Source organism: Hyperolius riggenbachi, chromosome 2 (assembly GCF_040937935.1).
Source record: "Hyperolius riggenbachi isolate aHypRig1 chromosome 2, aHypRig1.pri, whole genome shotgun sequence".
NCBI lineage: Eukaryota > Metazoa > Chordata > Amphibia > Anura > Hyperoliidae > Hyperolius > Hyperolius riggenbachi.
Genome location: NC_090647.1, coordinates 274,097,181 through 274,114,937, shown reverse-complemented (window position 1 = coordinate 274,114,937; position 17,757 = coordinate 274,097,181). Strand labels below are relative to the sequence as shown.

At 44.2% G+C, this 17,757-nt stretch overlaps 1 protein-coding gene across 1 annotated transcript in view; it reads right to left on the bottom strand.

Moving 5' to 3' along the window:
• The window catches only part of RAD51D (RAD51 paralog D), a 54,559-nt gene extending 37,854 nt beyond the window's left edge, over positions 1-16,705 (bottom strand). The window contains exons 1-4 of the mRNA XM_068268711.1: positions 16,492-16,705; positions 7,469-7,552; positions 4,009-4,070; positions 2,496-2,614 (exon numbers count right to left, since the gene is read on the bottom strand). Of these exons, the coding sequence (XP_068124812.1) occupies positions 2,496-2,614; positions 4,009-4,070; positions 7,469-7,550 (263 nt within the window). The 5' untranslated portion in view covers positions 7,551-7,552; positions 16,492-16,705. The remainder of the gene's footprint in view (positions 1-2,495; positions 2,615-4,008; positions 4,071-7,468; positions 7,553-16,491) is intronic.
• Positions 16,706-17,757: the final 1,052 nt, after the last annotated feature.

The following is a 17,757-nucleotide window of genomic DNA, read 5'->3' as shown; positions in this document are numbered from 1 at the left end:
TTCTCTCTATGCAAAAAAGCTATTAAGCTCTCCGATTAACTTAAGGCCCATACACACGTCGGATTTTAGCGAACGACCAATCGTTTGAACGTTCCGTCGTTCGGACGTTTTCGCGTCAAATCCGACGTGTGTACAGACTATCGTTCGGGTGATAAGACTGGTTACCAACGATCCGCCGGGCGGATCGCTGGTAACCAGTCTTATCACCCGAACGATAGTCTGTACACATGTCGGATTTGACGCGAAAACGTCCGAACGACGGAACGTTCAAACGACGGGTCGTTCGCTAAAATCCGACGTGTGTATGGGCCTTTAGTCGTGGAGAGGGCTGTTATCTGACTTTTATTATCTCAACTGTAATTGAACTGTTTACTTTTCCTCTGCTAAAGGAGAGTTCATTACTTCACAGACTGCTCTGAAAGACTCATTTTGAATGCTGAGTGTTGTGTAATCTGCACATATTATAGAGTGATGCCATGTTAGACAAAAACACTATATACCTGAAAATAAAAATATGAGAATATTTTCTTTGCTGCTAATCTTCTAGTAATTATTCATAGTACACAACCAATATATCATATATTTTTTTTCGCTTCAGTGTCTCTTTAAGCTGTCGATTGTAAAATAAATGCAAAAGTATGCAAAGAAATTGTTCTGAATGTTTTAAAACTATTACATTCAGTTAGATATGAATTTTCTAGCCCTGTCATTCAATTAAAGTATGAAAATGAATCGAGTGTTCTTACACTATTGTAGAGAAAACTGATTATTGGAAAACATTTTTCAGCTTATAACAGTACTACATTTTTATGTGCAAAAAAATATACCATAAGCATCCTACATTGGTTGTAACAGAAATATGTCGATAGGCGTGTCAGAGTTTGCTGCAGTCAATGGATTAGTGCAGTTGCTGAAAATGTAGGTAAATGTCCATCCACTAAACACACCACTGGTGGTGTAAACTGCGCCTCTGTCACAAAAGAGATCCGTTGACAGCAGTGAAGCAGCAGGCAAAAGAGGTGTGCACCACAGCCAACATGAACCGTCCTGAAAGTTTTCAGAAACAACAGTCATGGTTTCAAAAACGGTATATAACCACAGATATAGTTCTTTTTTTATAGAGATAGATAGATAGATATATACACCATTTGTGAAACCATACCAAAGTATTGAGCCTTGTACATTTCCTGTTTTTAGGCACTGGCCTGAGGAAGCGGGCTTGCACCTACAAAATGCATTGCCTGTGCATATTAAACCTTGTTTGTTGCACATGACTGTTACTGAGGTGAGCCACCTCACTTATTTATATTTTATCGTTTTTTAACCTAATTTTATCCTTTCCAGGGTGCCTCTTTATCCCTGTTGTGTGCTTCATACCCCCTTTCCTGTAAAATTGGAGGGGTCCCCTTTATTTACGCATGGTGAAGCCATTGCAATATTCAGTTGGTGTCCTTGATCAAGACAGGGACTACATCCAGTCCCGTTGGGACACTCCAGGTTGAGTCGGGTTCATTGTATACACCTGCCTCAAGTGGTTGGTTGCCTCCCCTGCAACCCACCAGTTAGTAGTTTTGTTTACTCTTATTCGAGCTATTACTACACTATCTGGGTTCCATTTACTGTCATTTTTCTCCCTATTGTGTTTGGACACACCACCTCCTTATGTCCTAAAAGTTTGAATTTTGCACAGTCTATAAAAGGAGCCCATACACTGGTCGATTTCAGTCATCGATGAATTCTATAGAATCGATCAGAAATCGATTCTATCAAATTCCCCATTCGATCGATTTGCGGCCGATTTGATCTGACAGCATGGAAGATCTAGGTCGATCTGCTTCTGGTAGCAGATCCATGGCCCATAGAGTTGCATTGGATCTAATGGTGCAGTAATGCCTTTAGACCGATTTTCAATAGATTTAATTCTGAAATCTATTGGAAATATGTTCCTAGCATGTGGCACACATCAGATAGATTCCTATCAGATTCGACCTGACAGGCATCTGACAGAAATCTATCTGATGGTCGAATCTGCTGCAAATTTATCAGTGTATGGCCACCTTAACTCTACTGGTTCCAGCTGCTGAATCTCCCTACTTTGTCTGCTGGCTTTTTCCATATTAAAATTTTACTCTGGGCCCCGTGCTGCACTGCCAAAACTCAGTCAACATCAGCAGAGAGTAGGAGCCAGAGAGAGGCCAGATGACCAACGATAGACAGACCAGAAACAATGTTGCAAGACCTGGAGAACATGCTGGAGGCAGTAGCTGAAACGGAGGAGACCTAGCAGCTGAAACCAGGAAAGGCAGCCATCACAGCCCCTCACCAGTTCGCTCCAGGCTACTCTGCATTGGGTGGCGGAGTTTGGGGGGTGTATTATGGAAAGCTGGCAAGACATGCAGGGAGCTGGTGGAATTTTAACTTTCTGGAGAATTATAACTGGCTGAGAACTGAAAAGTAAGTGAAGTTATACTTTGCATGTTCCTGTAGATCCTTACTTGCTGTTGCCAGTAGGAAGAATTGCAGTAGAACTCTTCAGCTCTTCATATAAGTCAGCACCATTTGAAGGAAATGCAGAAAACTGAGCAAGCAACACTCTTCTCACTGCCACAAGTGTCTGCAAACCAAACAAAAACAGTTTGAGCTTTTCATTATTGATATCTGCAACAAATATTTGGCCAAACACCACATGCTTTGGTTGAAAGAAGCAGATGGAAACATAAAACTGAACCGGTCATGAAATAAATATGAAAGCCGTCACAGCAATTAAATTCTAAAAATTCTCCAAAACTGAAAAATGAACCTATACAATGTGATAGGAACAGGATCCAACTTGGGAACAAATGATCAGATGGGAAGATGCTGTCACTATTGATATTACATTCTCACCTAGTCAATAAGCGAATGGGAAATAAATTGGAACATGAAATTGTTCCCAACATGGAACGGTGTCTGTTTGTGTGTACCATTCTTTAAAGATGGAAATGGTTGAAATTCTGACCCTAGATTTTATATGTGGCAGTTTTCTACCGTACAGTAACTGCACTGTGTGTCAACAGCTTCTATGTGTGGTTACAAGTGTTGCTATCCATTTTGTATTACACAGCAACTGAGCGGCATGTGTTTATGGGAAAACCATCCAACGAGCATGCAGTTTAGTCATCTGTGTAAATAAGATCTGAAAAGTGCCACTGATTTGGTTCAGTACCCAAACATATGGGGATAATTTACTATACTTTTTTCCTGTATATGATTAGATGTTTAGTGTGAACAGAAAAAGTTCGTTTCATCTGTTGTCCTAAATCTTAAGGTGCGTACGCACGCACTACAAAAGGCAACGACGGGTCCGCCGGACCCTCCTGCTGGGCGGTCTTTTAGCTGACAGTAGCGCGTGTGTACGCGCTGTCGGCGGACTGATAAGGCTGTTTCTGAACGATCCGCTCAGCCTTATCAGTCCGCCGACAGCGCGTACACACGCGCTACTGTCGGCTAAAAGACCGCCCAGCGGGAGGGTCCGACGGACCCGTCGTTGCCTTTTGTAGTGCGTGTGTACGCACCTTTACCATGTGACTCAAGAGCTGTGCACAGCTGCTTTTGTCTGATCAGAGACCTGTGTACTCTGCTCATGCACAATGTGGGTAATCCTCTCACTGTGATAATGTCAGCTGACCCTGGTACCTCTGCTAGATAGCAATTCCTTATCACAGTTGTCTCTAGAGGTAGGAAGTACTATGCAGTACAATGGATAAAGAAGATCATGCATACAAATGTCTCTAAATACTGATCAATGAAATGACAATCACACGGAATCCATGCTGGCCACAAACATCACAATATTACTGTATGAGCTCTAGGAATTCTTAACTTCTACTATATGTAGTATTTGTAGCACACAAAAAAATATACTGCATATTCTCATTACATTCCTAGTAATTCATGCATTACTTGTACTAGAAAAATAATAATGATCAATAAACAATTCACTAAAGACTTTTTAGGGCACCAGATTACCTTGTACGAAAGGGAGCATTTCCGTGCTAGTACCTCTAAATCCGATGCCACCAAATCAATCACTAAAAAAAAAAAGAAAGATAATTTTATAAAAGCATAAACAATTACAATATATGAATGTGTACAGTCTTGCTCATGAGAATCAGATGCACAGAAACATGGAGGCTGGTAAGGCTGCACCCAACCTAAGCTAGGCATACACTAGCAGATTTTTGCTAATCAAATAAATGTTTAGGCTACGTTCACAGTGGGACGTTGCGGAGCTGCGCTATAAAGGTTTATAACCCAGCTTACCGCACTGCAATGATAAGCCTATGGGACTTTCAAAGTGCGATGTTAGCGTTATGGTAATGCACTACTGCAGTGCGTTACCTCTAATCGCACACATTACCGGGTAAAGGAAAGCATACTTTTCATTGCCTGTATGCTTTACTGTACCTACTGTATGCAACGGTAACGCAGCATTAATGTGCTTTGCCATATTTTTTGGCGTTGCGTTGTAATTCTGTGTTGCGACTTCAGTGTCACATCACAACGTAACGTCCCACAGTGAATGTAGCCAAAATTCTATAAAATCAAATAAAAAATGGAAGCCCTCTTGACCGTTTCACCAATGAAACACTGTTAAGAAAAATACATTCTTTACCCAATCAACATGGCTTAAGGTACCCATACACTTAGTCGATTTCCCGCCGATATACAGCAGATTCGATCACGAATCTACTGTGAAATCGTTAACGTAAATGTTGACCGATCGATCTCCATCCGAAATCAATCGATCTGTCCAGGCAGAAAATGTTGTTCTATCGCCAGCGGGTCGGGAGCGCGCCATTAGCGGCATTCAACCGATGCAGCAATACTATCGCCTGTCCTGTCCTGTGAGAAGGGGAAGTTCAAACAGTAAAGCACCGATACTGTTAGAACTTCCGCTTGTCACAGGACGGGAAAGGAAGTGAAGAGAAGATGGAGAAGGCCAGCCGGAGAAATGGACAGCACGGACCCAGGGAGTGACTTGCGCTGCCGGACAGGTAATAGCTGGATGGTGTACTGGTTAAGGGCTCTGCCTCTGACACAGGAGACCAGGGTTCGAATCTCGGCTCTGCCTGTTCAGTAAGCCAGCAACTATTCAGTAGGAGACCTTTGGCAAGTCTCCCTAACACTGCTACTTCCTATTGAGTGCGTCCTAGTGGCTGCAGCTCTGGCGCTTTGAGTCCGCCAGGAGAAAAGCGCGATATGAATGTTATTTGTCTTGTCTTGTCTAATATCATTGCTGCTGGCTGGGGGAGGCGAGGCAGGCAGAGGCAGCTCCACAGGTTGTGAATCGATTTCATGCTGAAATCGATTCAAAATCTGTGTGCAGTGTATGGGCAGCGAATAGATCCCTCTCTGATCAGAGAGGAATTTATCGGTTGATTGATCTGGTGGCAATTGACCAGTGAATGGCAGCCTATAAAGAATAAGAGGGTGGGAAGAGCTATTTGAGAAGCACTATATGAATAACAACTGCATTAGCTTAAAGGAACACTATTGATTAACATGTTTTTTTAAGCTGGGAAGGGAATAGCTTGTCTAAGGCCCCATACACACATCAGACCATAGTCTTTTGAAAATGAAAGATCACAGACCAATCTTACCACCCTTCATGTAGTATGAGAGCCATACTCTACACAGTCTTTTCTATGGAGCTGAACTCCACATCAGAAAAAAATCTTTGCAAGTTGCTGCACACACAGATGCTGTACAGACACAAAAGATCAGTATCTGCAAAAGATCTGTTCCTGCCAAAAATCCACTCCTGCAAATTGCAATGATAGTCTATGAGATCTGCAGATCATCATACACACATGATTTAACTGACATTCATCTGCAGATCAGATCCACCAGGATGGATTTTCAGATCTGCAGATGACTGCTTGATCTGCAGATGAATGTCAGTTAAATCATGTGTGTATGATGATCTGCAGATCTCATAGACTATCATTGCAATTTGCAGGAATGGATTTTTGGCAGGAACAGATCTTTTGCAGATACTGATCTGTTGCATGTGTACAGCATCTTTGTGTGCAGCATCTTGCAAAGATTTCTGTCTGATGGGGAGTGCAGCTCCATAGAAAAGACTGTGTAGAGTATGGCTCTCATACTACATGAAGGGTGGTAAGATTGGTCTGTGATCTTTCATTTTCAAAAGACTATGGTCTGATGTGTGTATGAGCCTTAAGTGTTCCTAAGTGAAACCTGAAGCATGAAAGAAAAAAAAAAAAATTAAGAGATGGCCACAAGGTGAGGCAGCTGCCCCCATAAAGTCATGGTTGCTGACATTTACCTAAACACATGCTTGTCACTGCTATCAAAGCTCGCAACTGGGTATGCCAATTCAGCTTTCTGTAGTGCACATATCCACATGCAACCAACCCCTGCACAAACACCTGCCTAATGCTGGGTACACACGTTACGTTTTTTCGTGCGATTTTGCGACCCAATCGTTTTTTGGCACGATTCTGCGCTCGATTCTCTTATCTTCATTCGTTTTTCTTATCTTTTTCCATTCACCGCTATGAGAAATCGAGCGCAGAAACGATCGGGAGCAATATCGGACATGACAGATTTCATCTATCGGATCCATCTATCGCCCGGAAAATTGTACCGTGTGTATTAGGCATTATGATTGGCTGAGCACAATGGGAGGGGATGTGAACAAAGCATGAACTAAGGCTAGGTCCACACTAGGTCCGTGACAGTTCGGATCCATTTGTAATTGATCCGGTTTGTTTTTTTAGTCGACCCCCGTTTTTATGTTTAAATATGTTTGGAGCATACGTTTCCAGTCCGTGGAAACGTACGCCCTGTATCCGGGCGAGCGGAGAGCTTACCCTCTTTACTTCCTCTGCTTGCTGCGTCACTACCTGCAATGCCGCCCTCTATATTTAGGAGGGCGACATTGCAGGTAGTGACGCGGCGAGTGGAGGAAGTAGAGAAGGTAAACTCCCTGCATACATGCATTTTAATTAATTACGGATGTCCCCCCTCCCCACCAACCGCTGTCACCCCCGTCCTGGCTGCTATCACCTCTAGCATGGCGGCCCCCCGTTCTCCCCACAGGCTGGGACACAAAAAAGGAATCCGTTTCTGTGTCCAAATCTGTCTGCGTAGAGGGGGATCCGTTTTCCTATTGCCTGCCACTACCCCTCCGTGTATCAGGAGCCATATGCGGTCCGGGAAAATGCAGCAGATCCGGACCTTCCGTTCAGGTTTTGAAAACGGGTCCCCGCAAACGCAGACGGATCCGTTTTTTGTTTAGGTAAAGACGGCTGCTATTTATTAACATTGCTATCCGTGGCTCTGGTTTTGATCAGATTTTAAAAAAACGGAGCCACGGATACGTTCCCGGACCTAGTGTGAACCTATCTAAGGTAAATGGCAGTTCCTGCTTCACCATGCGACCTTCTCACTAAGGGTTTACCAGTTCTGACGTGGTTTGCTTTGAGTGCAGCAATTATATCACATGTCAGTCCAGGACAAAGTCCCTCTCGCAAAATCACCATCTCTGTAGACAGAAACAAAGGTAAACAGTTAGCAGGTACTCGGAAAATAGTTCCAAACAACAAAGCGGAACATAATAGAGCCTTCTTAATGAGGGGGGGGGGGTTGTTAAATACTCATCTGATCTGAAATCTTTGGGTCACAGGTTTCTCGGCAGTGCATCTGTTTTGGGAGCTCTTTGGAAACCTCCATCTGTTTTGCTGCGGCCCACCCCGCCAGCTCGAGAACTGTCAATTAGGCAGCATCTGCCGAGCTGGGGGTGGTCTGCAGCAATACAGGTGGGTGTGGAAAGAGCCGCCTCAGCAGTGATTTTGAAAAAAAATAGCCAGGGCCCATTTTCACAGGGGGGTGGAGCAATTCAACCTGGATGGATGACACCAAAATAGCTGTCAGTATAAGGTGTAAGTATTTAACCTCCCAACCCCCAATCAATCCTCCATAATTAAAGGACAACTAAAGTAAAAAGACCCACTAAAGTGGAGGCTGCTATAGTTATTTCCTTTTTTAACAATACCCGTTACCTAGCAGCCCTGATAATCTTTTTGGCTGCAGTAGTGTCTGAATAACACCACAAAAAAGTATGCAGCCAAGCTTGATAGATCTGATCTGACAATGTCAGTAACATCTGATCTGCATATGCTTGTTCAGGGTCTATGGCTATAAGTATAAGAGGCAGAGGATCAGCAGGAAAGCCAGGCATCTAGTATTGCTTAAAAGGAAATAAATATGTCAGCCTCCATATCCCTCTCGCTTCAGTTGTCCTTAAAGGAATACTTAAGTCAAAAAAAAAAAATGACATTTACTCACCTGGGGCATCCCTCAGCACCCCGAAGCTGGATTGTGCCCTCGCAGCCCCGCTCCGATCGTCCTGTCCCCGCCGGCGGCTACTTCCGGTTCGGCGACAGCCGCCGACAGGCTGGGAACGCGGCTGATTTTCCGCGTTCCCAGCCGCTGCTATCACTTTCTATGCTGCTATAGCGTCTATATATACGCTATAGCAGCATAGAGAGTGATAGCAGCGGCTGGGAACGCGGAAAATCAGCCGCGTTCCCAGCCTGTCGGCGGCTGTCGCCGAACCGGAAGTAGCCGCCGGCGGGGACAGGACGATCGGAGCGGGGCTGCGAGGGCACCATCCAGCTTCGGGGTGCTGAGGGATGCCCCAGGTGAGTAAATGTCATTTTTTTTTTTTGACTTAAGTATTCCTTTAACCCGAGACCACATATTAAGTTGAATGATTTATTCTTACCTGGGGCTTTCTCCAGCCCATGAGGACTGTTGGCTCCATCACCGTCCACCCCGGCCGTTCCGTTCTCTCTTTCTGAGCTGTTTTAGAATGCCCAGTTGTGCATGCCAGCGAGGACGGCAATGGAGCCCACGGTCCTGATGGGCCTGGAGTTGGAGTGTCAAACTCAAATGCATAGTGCGCCGAAATTGAACACTGGGACCAAGTCGCAGGCCAACCTCAATGACCAGTGGCTCCCTCCATTATAAAGTTCCCTGGTGTCTAGTGGCCTCCTTCCTCCCCTATAAAGTTCCCTGGTGTCTAGTGGCCCCCTTCCTCCCCTATAAAGTTCCCTGGTGACTAGTGGCCCCCTCCCTCCCCTATACAGTTGCCTGGTGTCTAGTGGCCCCATTCTCTCCTCTCTTTTCCATATTGCTTCACTGGTGGTTTAGTGCTTCTCCCCCCTCCTTTGCAATATAGCTTCCCTGGTGGCCTATTGTATCCTCCTAGGGATGGTCAATGAGATGCAAATAATTTTTAGTTGATGCAGGATTACGCAAATTTTGTATGCAAATTAGTGCAGCTTAAAGAGAAACCGTGACCAAGAATTAAACTTCATCCCAATCAGTAGCTGATACCCCCTTTTACATGAGAAATCTATTACTTTTCACAAACAGACCATCAGGGGGTGCTATATGGCTGATATTGGGCTCTATTCTCAAAGAGCCAAAAGTACCGCAAAATTTTACCGGTAAATTCCCGCCAGCGGTAAACTCCGCATTTTTTTAGCATTCACTAACATTTTCCGCATGTTTGCCGCATGCGGGAAAAAAGATGCGGAAACAGCCATTATTCATGCGGGAATCATGCGGTAAAAAGGTCGCATGAAAAAGTGTTTAAAAAAAAAAGTTAAAGTCCACCAAGCACAGCCCTTAAGCCTCCACACTTCATTACAGTCAATGGGATGCGGAATATATCACCTACTTCTTGTAGGTGATAAAAATTCGGTAATTAACGAAGAAATGATGCGCCTGAACATCTTTGAGAATTGATCTTTTATTGCGGAAAATACCGACTTTTGCGGAAATTTTACCGCATGAATCCCGCACTTTTATCACACTTTTTCCGCATGCGGAAAAAACATGCGGAACATTTTGAGAATCCCAACTTGCCGGTATTTTGGGTGCAAACTTCCCGCATGTACTTTACCGCATGCGGAAACTCATTGAGAATAGAGCCCAATGTGGTGAAACCCCTCCCACAGGAAACTGTGAGAACCATGGTCCTGGCAGTTTCCTGTCTGTGAACCTTGTTGCATTGCGGGAAATAGCCGTTTACAGCGGTTTCCAACTGCCAAAAAAGCAAGCAGCAGCTACATCACCTGCCAGCAGTAAAAATGTCACCATGTGATAAATGTCAGAATGTAAATCAGGGATTTAAAAGTATTTACAATGGGCAAACACTGACTAAATAATTTATACATAATTATTATAAAAATGATGCACTTTATTACATTATTTTCACTGGAGTTCCTCTTTAAAGAGAACCTGAACTGACAATAAAAAGTTAAAATAACCATACACAGTATGACCTTACCTCCTGTGTAGTCTAGTCCTCAATCTCTTTCTCCTCTCCTGCGTCCCATTTGTCCACTGTGAACAACTGATTTCTCCGTCCATTTTAAAAATGGCCATTACCCCCTAACAGCTTCCTGGTCAGCACACTGTTAAACTGTAATATCACCTACTTGAGCCATGGGGAAACATGGACATTACCTTGCACATGCAGTTGTAACTGACAGCTGCTGATATATAACTGACAGCAACTGGTATATTTCAGTTCTGACAAAACATTGTCAGAACTGGAAGGGAGCACTGTAAGAAGAAAATGGTGAGCCTCTGGGAGGAACAGACAGTGAGGTTAGTATGTAATATTCATTTGCAGCTACGTCATGTGTTTATTTTAAATAATTTTCCTCATTTCAGGTTCCCTTTAAAGGTAACCTGTACTGAGTAAAATTATTCAAAATAAACACATGATGTAGCTGCAAATGAATATTACATACTAACCTAAAAATCAGTTCCTCTCATAAGCTCATCATTTTCTTCTTACAGTGATCCCTTCCAGTTCTGACAATATTTTGTCAGAACTGAAATATACCAGTTGCTGACAGTTATATATCAGCTGCTGTTAGTTACAACTGAATGTGCAAGGTAATGTCAATGTTTCCTTATGGCTCAAGTGGGCGATATTACAGTTTAACAGTGTGCTGACCAGGAAGCTGTTATGGGGTAATGACCATTTTCAAAATGGAGGACAGAGAATTCCATTGATATTAGTGGACAAACAGGACGCATGAGAAAAGAAAGAGATTGATGAGTAGACTACACAGGCGGTAAGTATGACGTGTGTAGGTTTATTTTGACTTTTAATTTTCAGTTCAGGTTCTCTTTAAAGAAGTGGTACTTACTGGGGGCTTCCTCCAGCTCCAAGCTCCCAGGACGTCCCTCGCCGCAGCTCTGCCCGCAGCCGTTCGCCGCAGGTCCGTCCCGGTCCCCGGCGATGACGTCAGAGTGACCTCCAGGTCGCTCTGTACTGCGCCAGCACGAGCGGCGCTGTCAATCACCGCCACGTGGGCCGGAGCGGACTGCGCAGGCCCACGTGGCGGTGATTGACATCGCCGCTCACGCAGCCGCAGTACAGAGCGACCTGGAGGTCACTCTGACGTCATCGCCGGGGACGGACCTGCGGCGAACGGCTGCGGGCAGAGCTGCCGCGAGGGACGTCCTGGGAGCTTGGAGCTGGAGGAAGCCCCCGGTAAGTACCCCTTTTTTTTAGCATATTTCCCCTGATGACTCCTTTAAGGCCTCTTTTCGAAGGACAGTTGATCTTTGTGCTCAGCAAGCAGTTACCAAACAACAGTGTGTAGTTACCAAGCAGTTACCAGACAGCAGTGAGCAGTTACCAGGCAGCAGTGAGCAGTTACCAGGCAGCAGTGAGCAGTTACCAGGCAGCAGTGAGCAGTTACCAGGCAGCAGTGAGCAGTTACCAGGCAGCAGTGAGCAGTTACCAGGCAGCAGCGAGCAGTTACCAGGCAGCAGCAAGCAGTTACCAGGCAGCAGCGAGCAGTTACCAGGCAGCAGCGAGCAGTTACCAGGCGGCAGCGAGCAGTTACCAGGCGGCAGCGAGCAGTTACCAGGTGGCAGCAGGCAGTTGTGAGAGTTTATGAGGCAATTTACTGCCCATCAACTGTCCGTGGAAAAGAAGACTTTTCCACAGACGGTTGATAGGCAGTGAAATGCCTCTGTCTCACAACTGCTTGCTGCTGCCTGGCAACTGCTTGCTGAGCACACAGTTCAACTGTCTGTGGAAAAGAGGCCTGAAAATGGATCAATCAAATTTTACCTCAGCAGGATTTAATTGGTTCATTTTCAAGCTGCAAAAATTTGCATGCAAAATTTGCATAATGCATCAACTCAAAATGATTTGCATCTCATTGGCCATCCATACTTCCCCTCTTCCTCCCGAATATAGCTTCCTTGGTGGGATAGTGCTTCTCCCATCCCTCCCAATAGAACTTCCCTCCTGGCAGTCTACTACCTTCCCCATATGGCTTCCGTGGTGGCCTAGTGGTTTCCCCCCTAACTCCCCCATGTAGCTCCCCTAGTGGCTTACAGCATGCTCCCTCTTGCCTTCCTATAGCTCCCCTGGTGGTCTAGTGCTTTCCCCCACACTCTCAATATTGCTTGCCAGGTGGTCTAATCTGCCCCCTCCCTCCACCATATGGCTTCTATAGTGGTCTGTTGAAAAAAAAAAAACACATACACACACTACCTAGTGGCTAATGCTCCCCCACCCCTCCCAAAGTATATGCAGAGTAGCTATCCAGTGGTAGTTGTGCTAATCCCACCTCCTCTGGGCTCCAACGATGTCCATCCATTCTCTACAACAGCTGATCACTCTCAGCTGCTGTAGCAGATGCATAGGCATCATTGGAGGCCGGAGGAGCGGAGACAAGCAATACTACAGCTGCGTCACTTCTCTGCATATACTGGGGCTGGGAAGAGGTAGGCAAGCTGGGGGGAGGGGGTTGCCAGCAAACAGTTTCCCAACCTGGGGCAGTGCCAGCTGAATCGGGATGCACAAGTGTACTCTAGCTCTAACAACCACCGATTAGCCACCACTGTGTTAGCAGCAGCCTCCGCCTATGCCAGTAGCAATGTGTTATGGAGATCTGAATGTTTGATGTGATGTGTCAAGGCTGGTAGGCACGAATCAATTTCCATCATGTCCAATCCAGAACACGATGATTGAATTTAAAGTGTACTTGAGATGTGGTGTATTGGTGCGTTTATACTCCCTGGGGCTTCCTCCAGCCCCATGAGGTGCATGGGCTCTCTCTCCCTGTCCTATTTGGCAACTCTTGTCTTGTGATTTCCCCCCCTCCACCGGTAATAGGGAGCGCAACAGGGGGCCACCAGTACACTAATATGTACTCTACTAACATCTCAGGTTGCCTTTAAGCAGTACTGATCAGAAAATCGAACCTGACCTCGATTGGGAACAGATCAGACATAACTGAAATTATCAATTTGACCCAACGCTGGTAAATAGCATCATGTGTACCAGGTATTACAGCTTGTAAAAGTTGGAAACCACTGCTGTATGTTATGAAACTAGTCTTTATGTTTGGTCAAGCTAAGTTTCCTACATGATATTATAAAACTGTACAGTATAGCTAGAAGAACATTTTAGCTGTGCAGCTAACATCTCAGAAAGCGATAAGCACAGCATTCTTCATGTTCCAGTCCAGATACTATGAAAAGATAATAAATGTGAATTGTACAGCATTTCCAGCAGCATGTGTTTACATATGTCCTCTTTCCCTGGTGCCTCCATGTTATTACAGTACCTGGGTTAGCTCCTCCCCCTAACCCCTATAGGACCCTTAAAGAGACTCCGTAACAAAAATTGCATCCTGTTTTTTTATCATCCTACATGTTCCAAAAGCTATTCTAATGTGTTCTGGCTAACTGCAGCACTTTCTACTATGACAGTCTCTGTAATAAATCAATGTATCTTTCCCCTGTCAGACTTGTCGGGCTGTGTCTGGAAGGCTGCCAAGTTCTTCAGTGTTGTGGTTCTGCTATGAACTCACCCTTTCTGGCCCCTCTATGAACACTGCCTGTGTGTTATTTAGATAAGAGAGAAGCTGCTCTAATCAGCTGGATAAATCGTCCTCTGAGCTGGCTGGGCTTTCACATACTGAGGAATTACAAACAAGGGCAAAGCTTTTTGCAGGAAGAAAAGAGCAGCCTGAAACTTCAGTGCATGGGGGAAAGAAACACACAAATGATCTCTTGAGATTCAAAAGGAATGCTGTATACAGCCTGCTTATGTATGGATGTATTTTCTATGTGTGGACATACTGTACATCAACCTACTTCCTGTTTTGGTGGCCATTTTGTTTGTTTACAAACAAACTTTTTAAAACTGTTTTTAACCACTTTTAATGCGGCGAGGAGCGGCGAAATTGTGACAGAGGGTAATAGGAGATGTCCCCTAACGCACTGGTATGTTTACTTTTGAGCGATTTTAACAATACAGATTCTCTTTAAGGCTCATACACACATCAGACTATAGTCTTTGGAAAATGAAAGATCACAGACCAATCTTACCACCCTTCATGTAGTATGAGAGCCATACCTTGCCATACCTACACTGTCTTTTCTATGGAGCTGAACTCCACATCAGAAAGAAAATCTTTGCAAGATGCTGCACACACAGATGCTGTACAGACACAAAAGATCAGTATCTGCAAAAGATCTGTTCCTGCCAAAGATCCGTTCCTGCAAATTGCATTCATAGTCTATGAGATCTGCAGATCCTCATACACACTTAGTTTAACAGACATTCATCTCCAGATCAGATCCACCAGGATGGATTTTCAGATCTGCGGATGATTGTCTGATCTGCAGATGAATGCCAGTTAAACAAGGTGTGTATGATGATCTGCAGATCTCATAGACTATGAATGCAATTTGCAGGAACGGATCTTTGGCAGGAACAGATCTTTTGCAGATACTGATCTTTTGTGTCTGTACAGCATCTGTGTGTGCAGCATCTTGCAAAGATTTTTAGCTGATGGGGAGTTCAGCTCCATAGAAAAGACTGTGTAGAGTATGGCTCTCATACTACATGGAAGAGGGTAAAATTGGTCTGTGATCTTTCATTTTCAAAAGACTATGGTCTGATGTGTGTATGTGGCCTTAGGCGGGGGACACACTTGTCTTTCAGTTTTCTGCACAAAAAGATCCTGCAGGATGTCAGTTTTCTTTCTGCGCAAGAAAAACACATTAAGTGTGGCCTAGCCCATTGCTTAACATGAGTTCTCAGTTTAAATCAGTTTTTCTGTGCAGAAAACGTGCACGAAAACAGACAACTGTCCCCTGCCTTAATTAATAAATGTGAGTGGCGATAGCCATTTTTTTTTTTCTTCCTCATCCTATAGGTCCCTAACCTATATTTCAGTACATACAGCTTTAGGGCTTATTCACACTAGTTAGTGAGTTGAAATGCATTAATAAGGGCTTATTCACACTAAAGAATGCACCCATGATGATTTCATGCATGCGTTGTCATCCCACAGAATGCACGCTGCGGTGCGCTAAAGTGCAGACATCAGCAGCCATACACAGTAGAACCCATCGGGAAACGTGTGTGTTGTGCTATAAACTATTCCCAGGCGTGTTACATTGTAACGCACAGCTGTAATGTGCATGGTAACATGAAAGTTGCCACGTGGATCGTACACTCAAAACTGACAGCGCAGCACAGTGTGAATGAGCCCTTAAAAATAATTAGCGGATTTGTGAGTTGTGTATTTCCATGGGTTTTAACTCCCAACTAGTTAAAATGCACTGTACAGCAACTCAGTGTTGTTGTGTGAGGGCTTATTCACAGTGAGACGTTGCATTGTAATGTGACGTTAATGCCATAACACAGCATTTCAATGCAACAAAAGGTGATAACGCACATAAACGCTGCATCACCATCTCATACAGTAGGTACAGTAAAGCATACAGGCTATGAAACTTATGCTTTCCTGTACCTGGTAACGTGTGCGTTTAGCATAAAGGAGTGTACACACTGCTGCGCTTTTAAAATCGCATGCATTTTTTAATCACAAGGTCTTTTGGAAAATCGTGAAGGCCTGTACACACTGGTGTGATGCGATTTTTCTATATTCATGAAGGCTTTGCCATTTTAAAAATGCAGCAGTGTTTGCAGGCCGTTACGCAACACATTACAATGCAACGCTAACGTTGCACTGTAAACGTCCCATAGGATTACCATTGCAGTGCGGTATCTGCGTTATAAGACTTTATAACACAGATACACAATGTCCCACTGTGAATGTAGCCTGAATGATAAAATTAAAGTCTATGGGCTTTCATGTTACCAAGTAAAACCCACATGTGCAGTGAGCCAAAACTCAATGCAACTCACAAGTGTGAATGAACCCCTAAAAAACTGAGGACTCTTTACCTGTCATCTCAAACACGGTTTTTCTCTGCAAGCTCTTTTTCACTGTTAGAAAGTTTTTACAATACAGTTGCTAAATGCACTGAATAGGAAAAAGGTCTATTTCCATCTCACTATGCCGTTTGAAATGAAGCTGCATAACCTCGTGTGATGATTCTGTGGCTAATGCACTGTACCTGTGTTTACTCGCTTCCTTTGCTGTTTGTCACAAGTTCTGTGCAGCTAATCATATTCAGAGCAACTGCCCTCCTTTTGGTTGCTTGTGAGTCTTGGCTTCCTCTTGCCCAGAGATATTCACGCTTCCCTTCTCCTCCTAACTACCATCCCCCTCGAGCTGATTGATTGGTGCTCTAGTGAGCAAAGGAAGCTCTCACTCTTTGCTACTTCCTCACAGCAGGCAGGATTGCCATAGCAATACGGCAGTGGCCATTTTGCTTAAGGGCAACGAACGTGCACAATAAGCATCCTATCACTCAGGACATTCCTGGGAGGTAAATTTAAAAGCCCAAAACGTACACGTAGCTGCTAAAGAGTTCCAGGTTCCCTGGTGGAGGTTCAGAGCTATCCTGGAGGAAAAGACTTGATGGCTGTTTATATGGATATCTGGTCAGTATTACTGTAATGCATTTAAAGTGACAGCTACACTTATTCTGTCATTCAATAACTAAGCTGTTTTCTTTCTTTCAGTGGAATGATGGGCAGCATCTTCTGGGATTTTGATCACATCAGTCTGCAAAGCAGCCAATTGCAACCCCCAATACTTTTGTAGATCATTATTAGATTGATCCAGCTCTGTTTCTTTTGACAAAAGAGCGTTGTATTCCGTCAATAAATAAGCATTTTCAAAATCACCCCCCTCCCCCGCTACTCTACTTTGCTAGTTAAGTCCCAGGAAGTGTGATAACATGGAGGCACCATGGAAACAGGAAAATGTGTACTTATTTTCCTTTCCTGGTGCAACTCCATGTTGTCACATGGCCCCACCCTCATATTTCTAAGTACTATTCACAAGAATGGCTTTTGCAGCTCACTCTCTACCATTTGTTAATTTAGAGTCCTATAGGGTTGGGGGGTGGAGCTAACCCAGGAAGTGTGACAACATGGAGTTGCACCAGGAAAGGAAAATTACGGTAGGTAAGTATAGATTTTCCTGTACTTTGCGTGATGACTCTGCCAGCAGAGTGAGTGCCACTGCCAGGGTTAAAGGGGCACTACAGCGAAAAACTGTAAAATTTAAAATAGGTGCAAACATATACAAATAAGTACCGGTACGTTTTTTCCAGAGTAAAATGAGCCATAAATTAATTTTCTCCTATGTTGCTGTCACTTACAGTAGGTTGTAGCTGACAGAAGTGACAGGTCTTGGACTAGTCCATCTCTTTATAAGGGATTCTCATGGATATATTTATTTTCAAAAGCACTTAGTGAATGGCAGTTGCTCT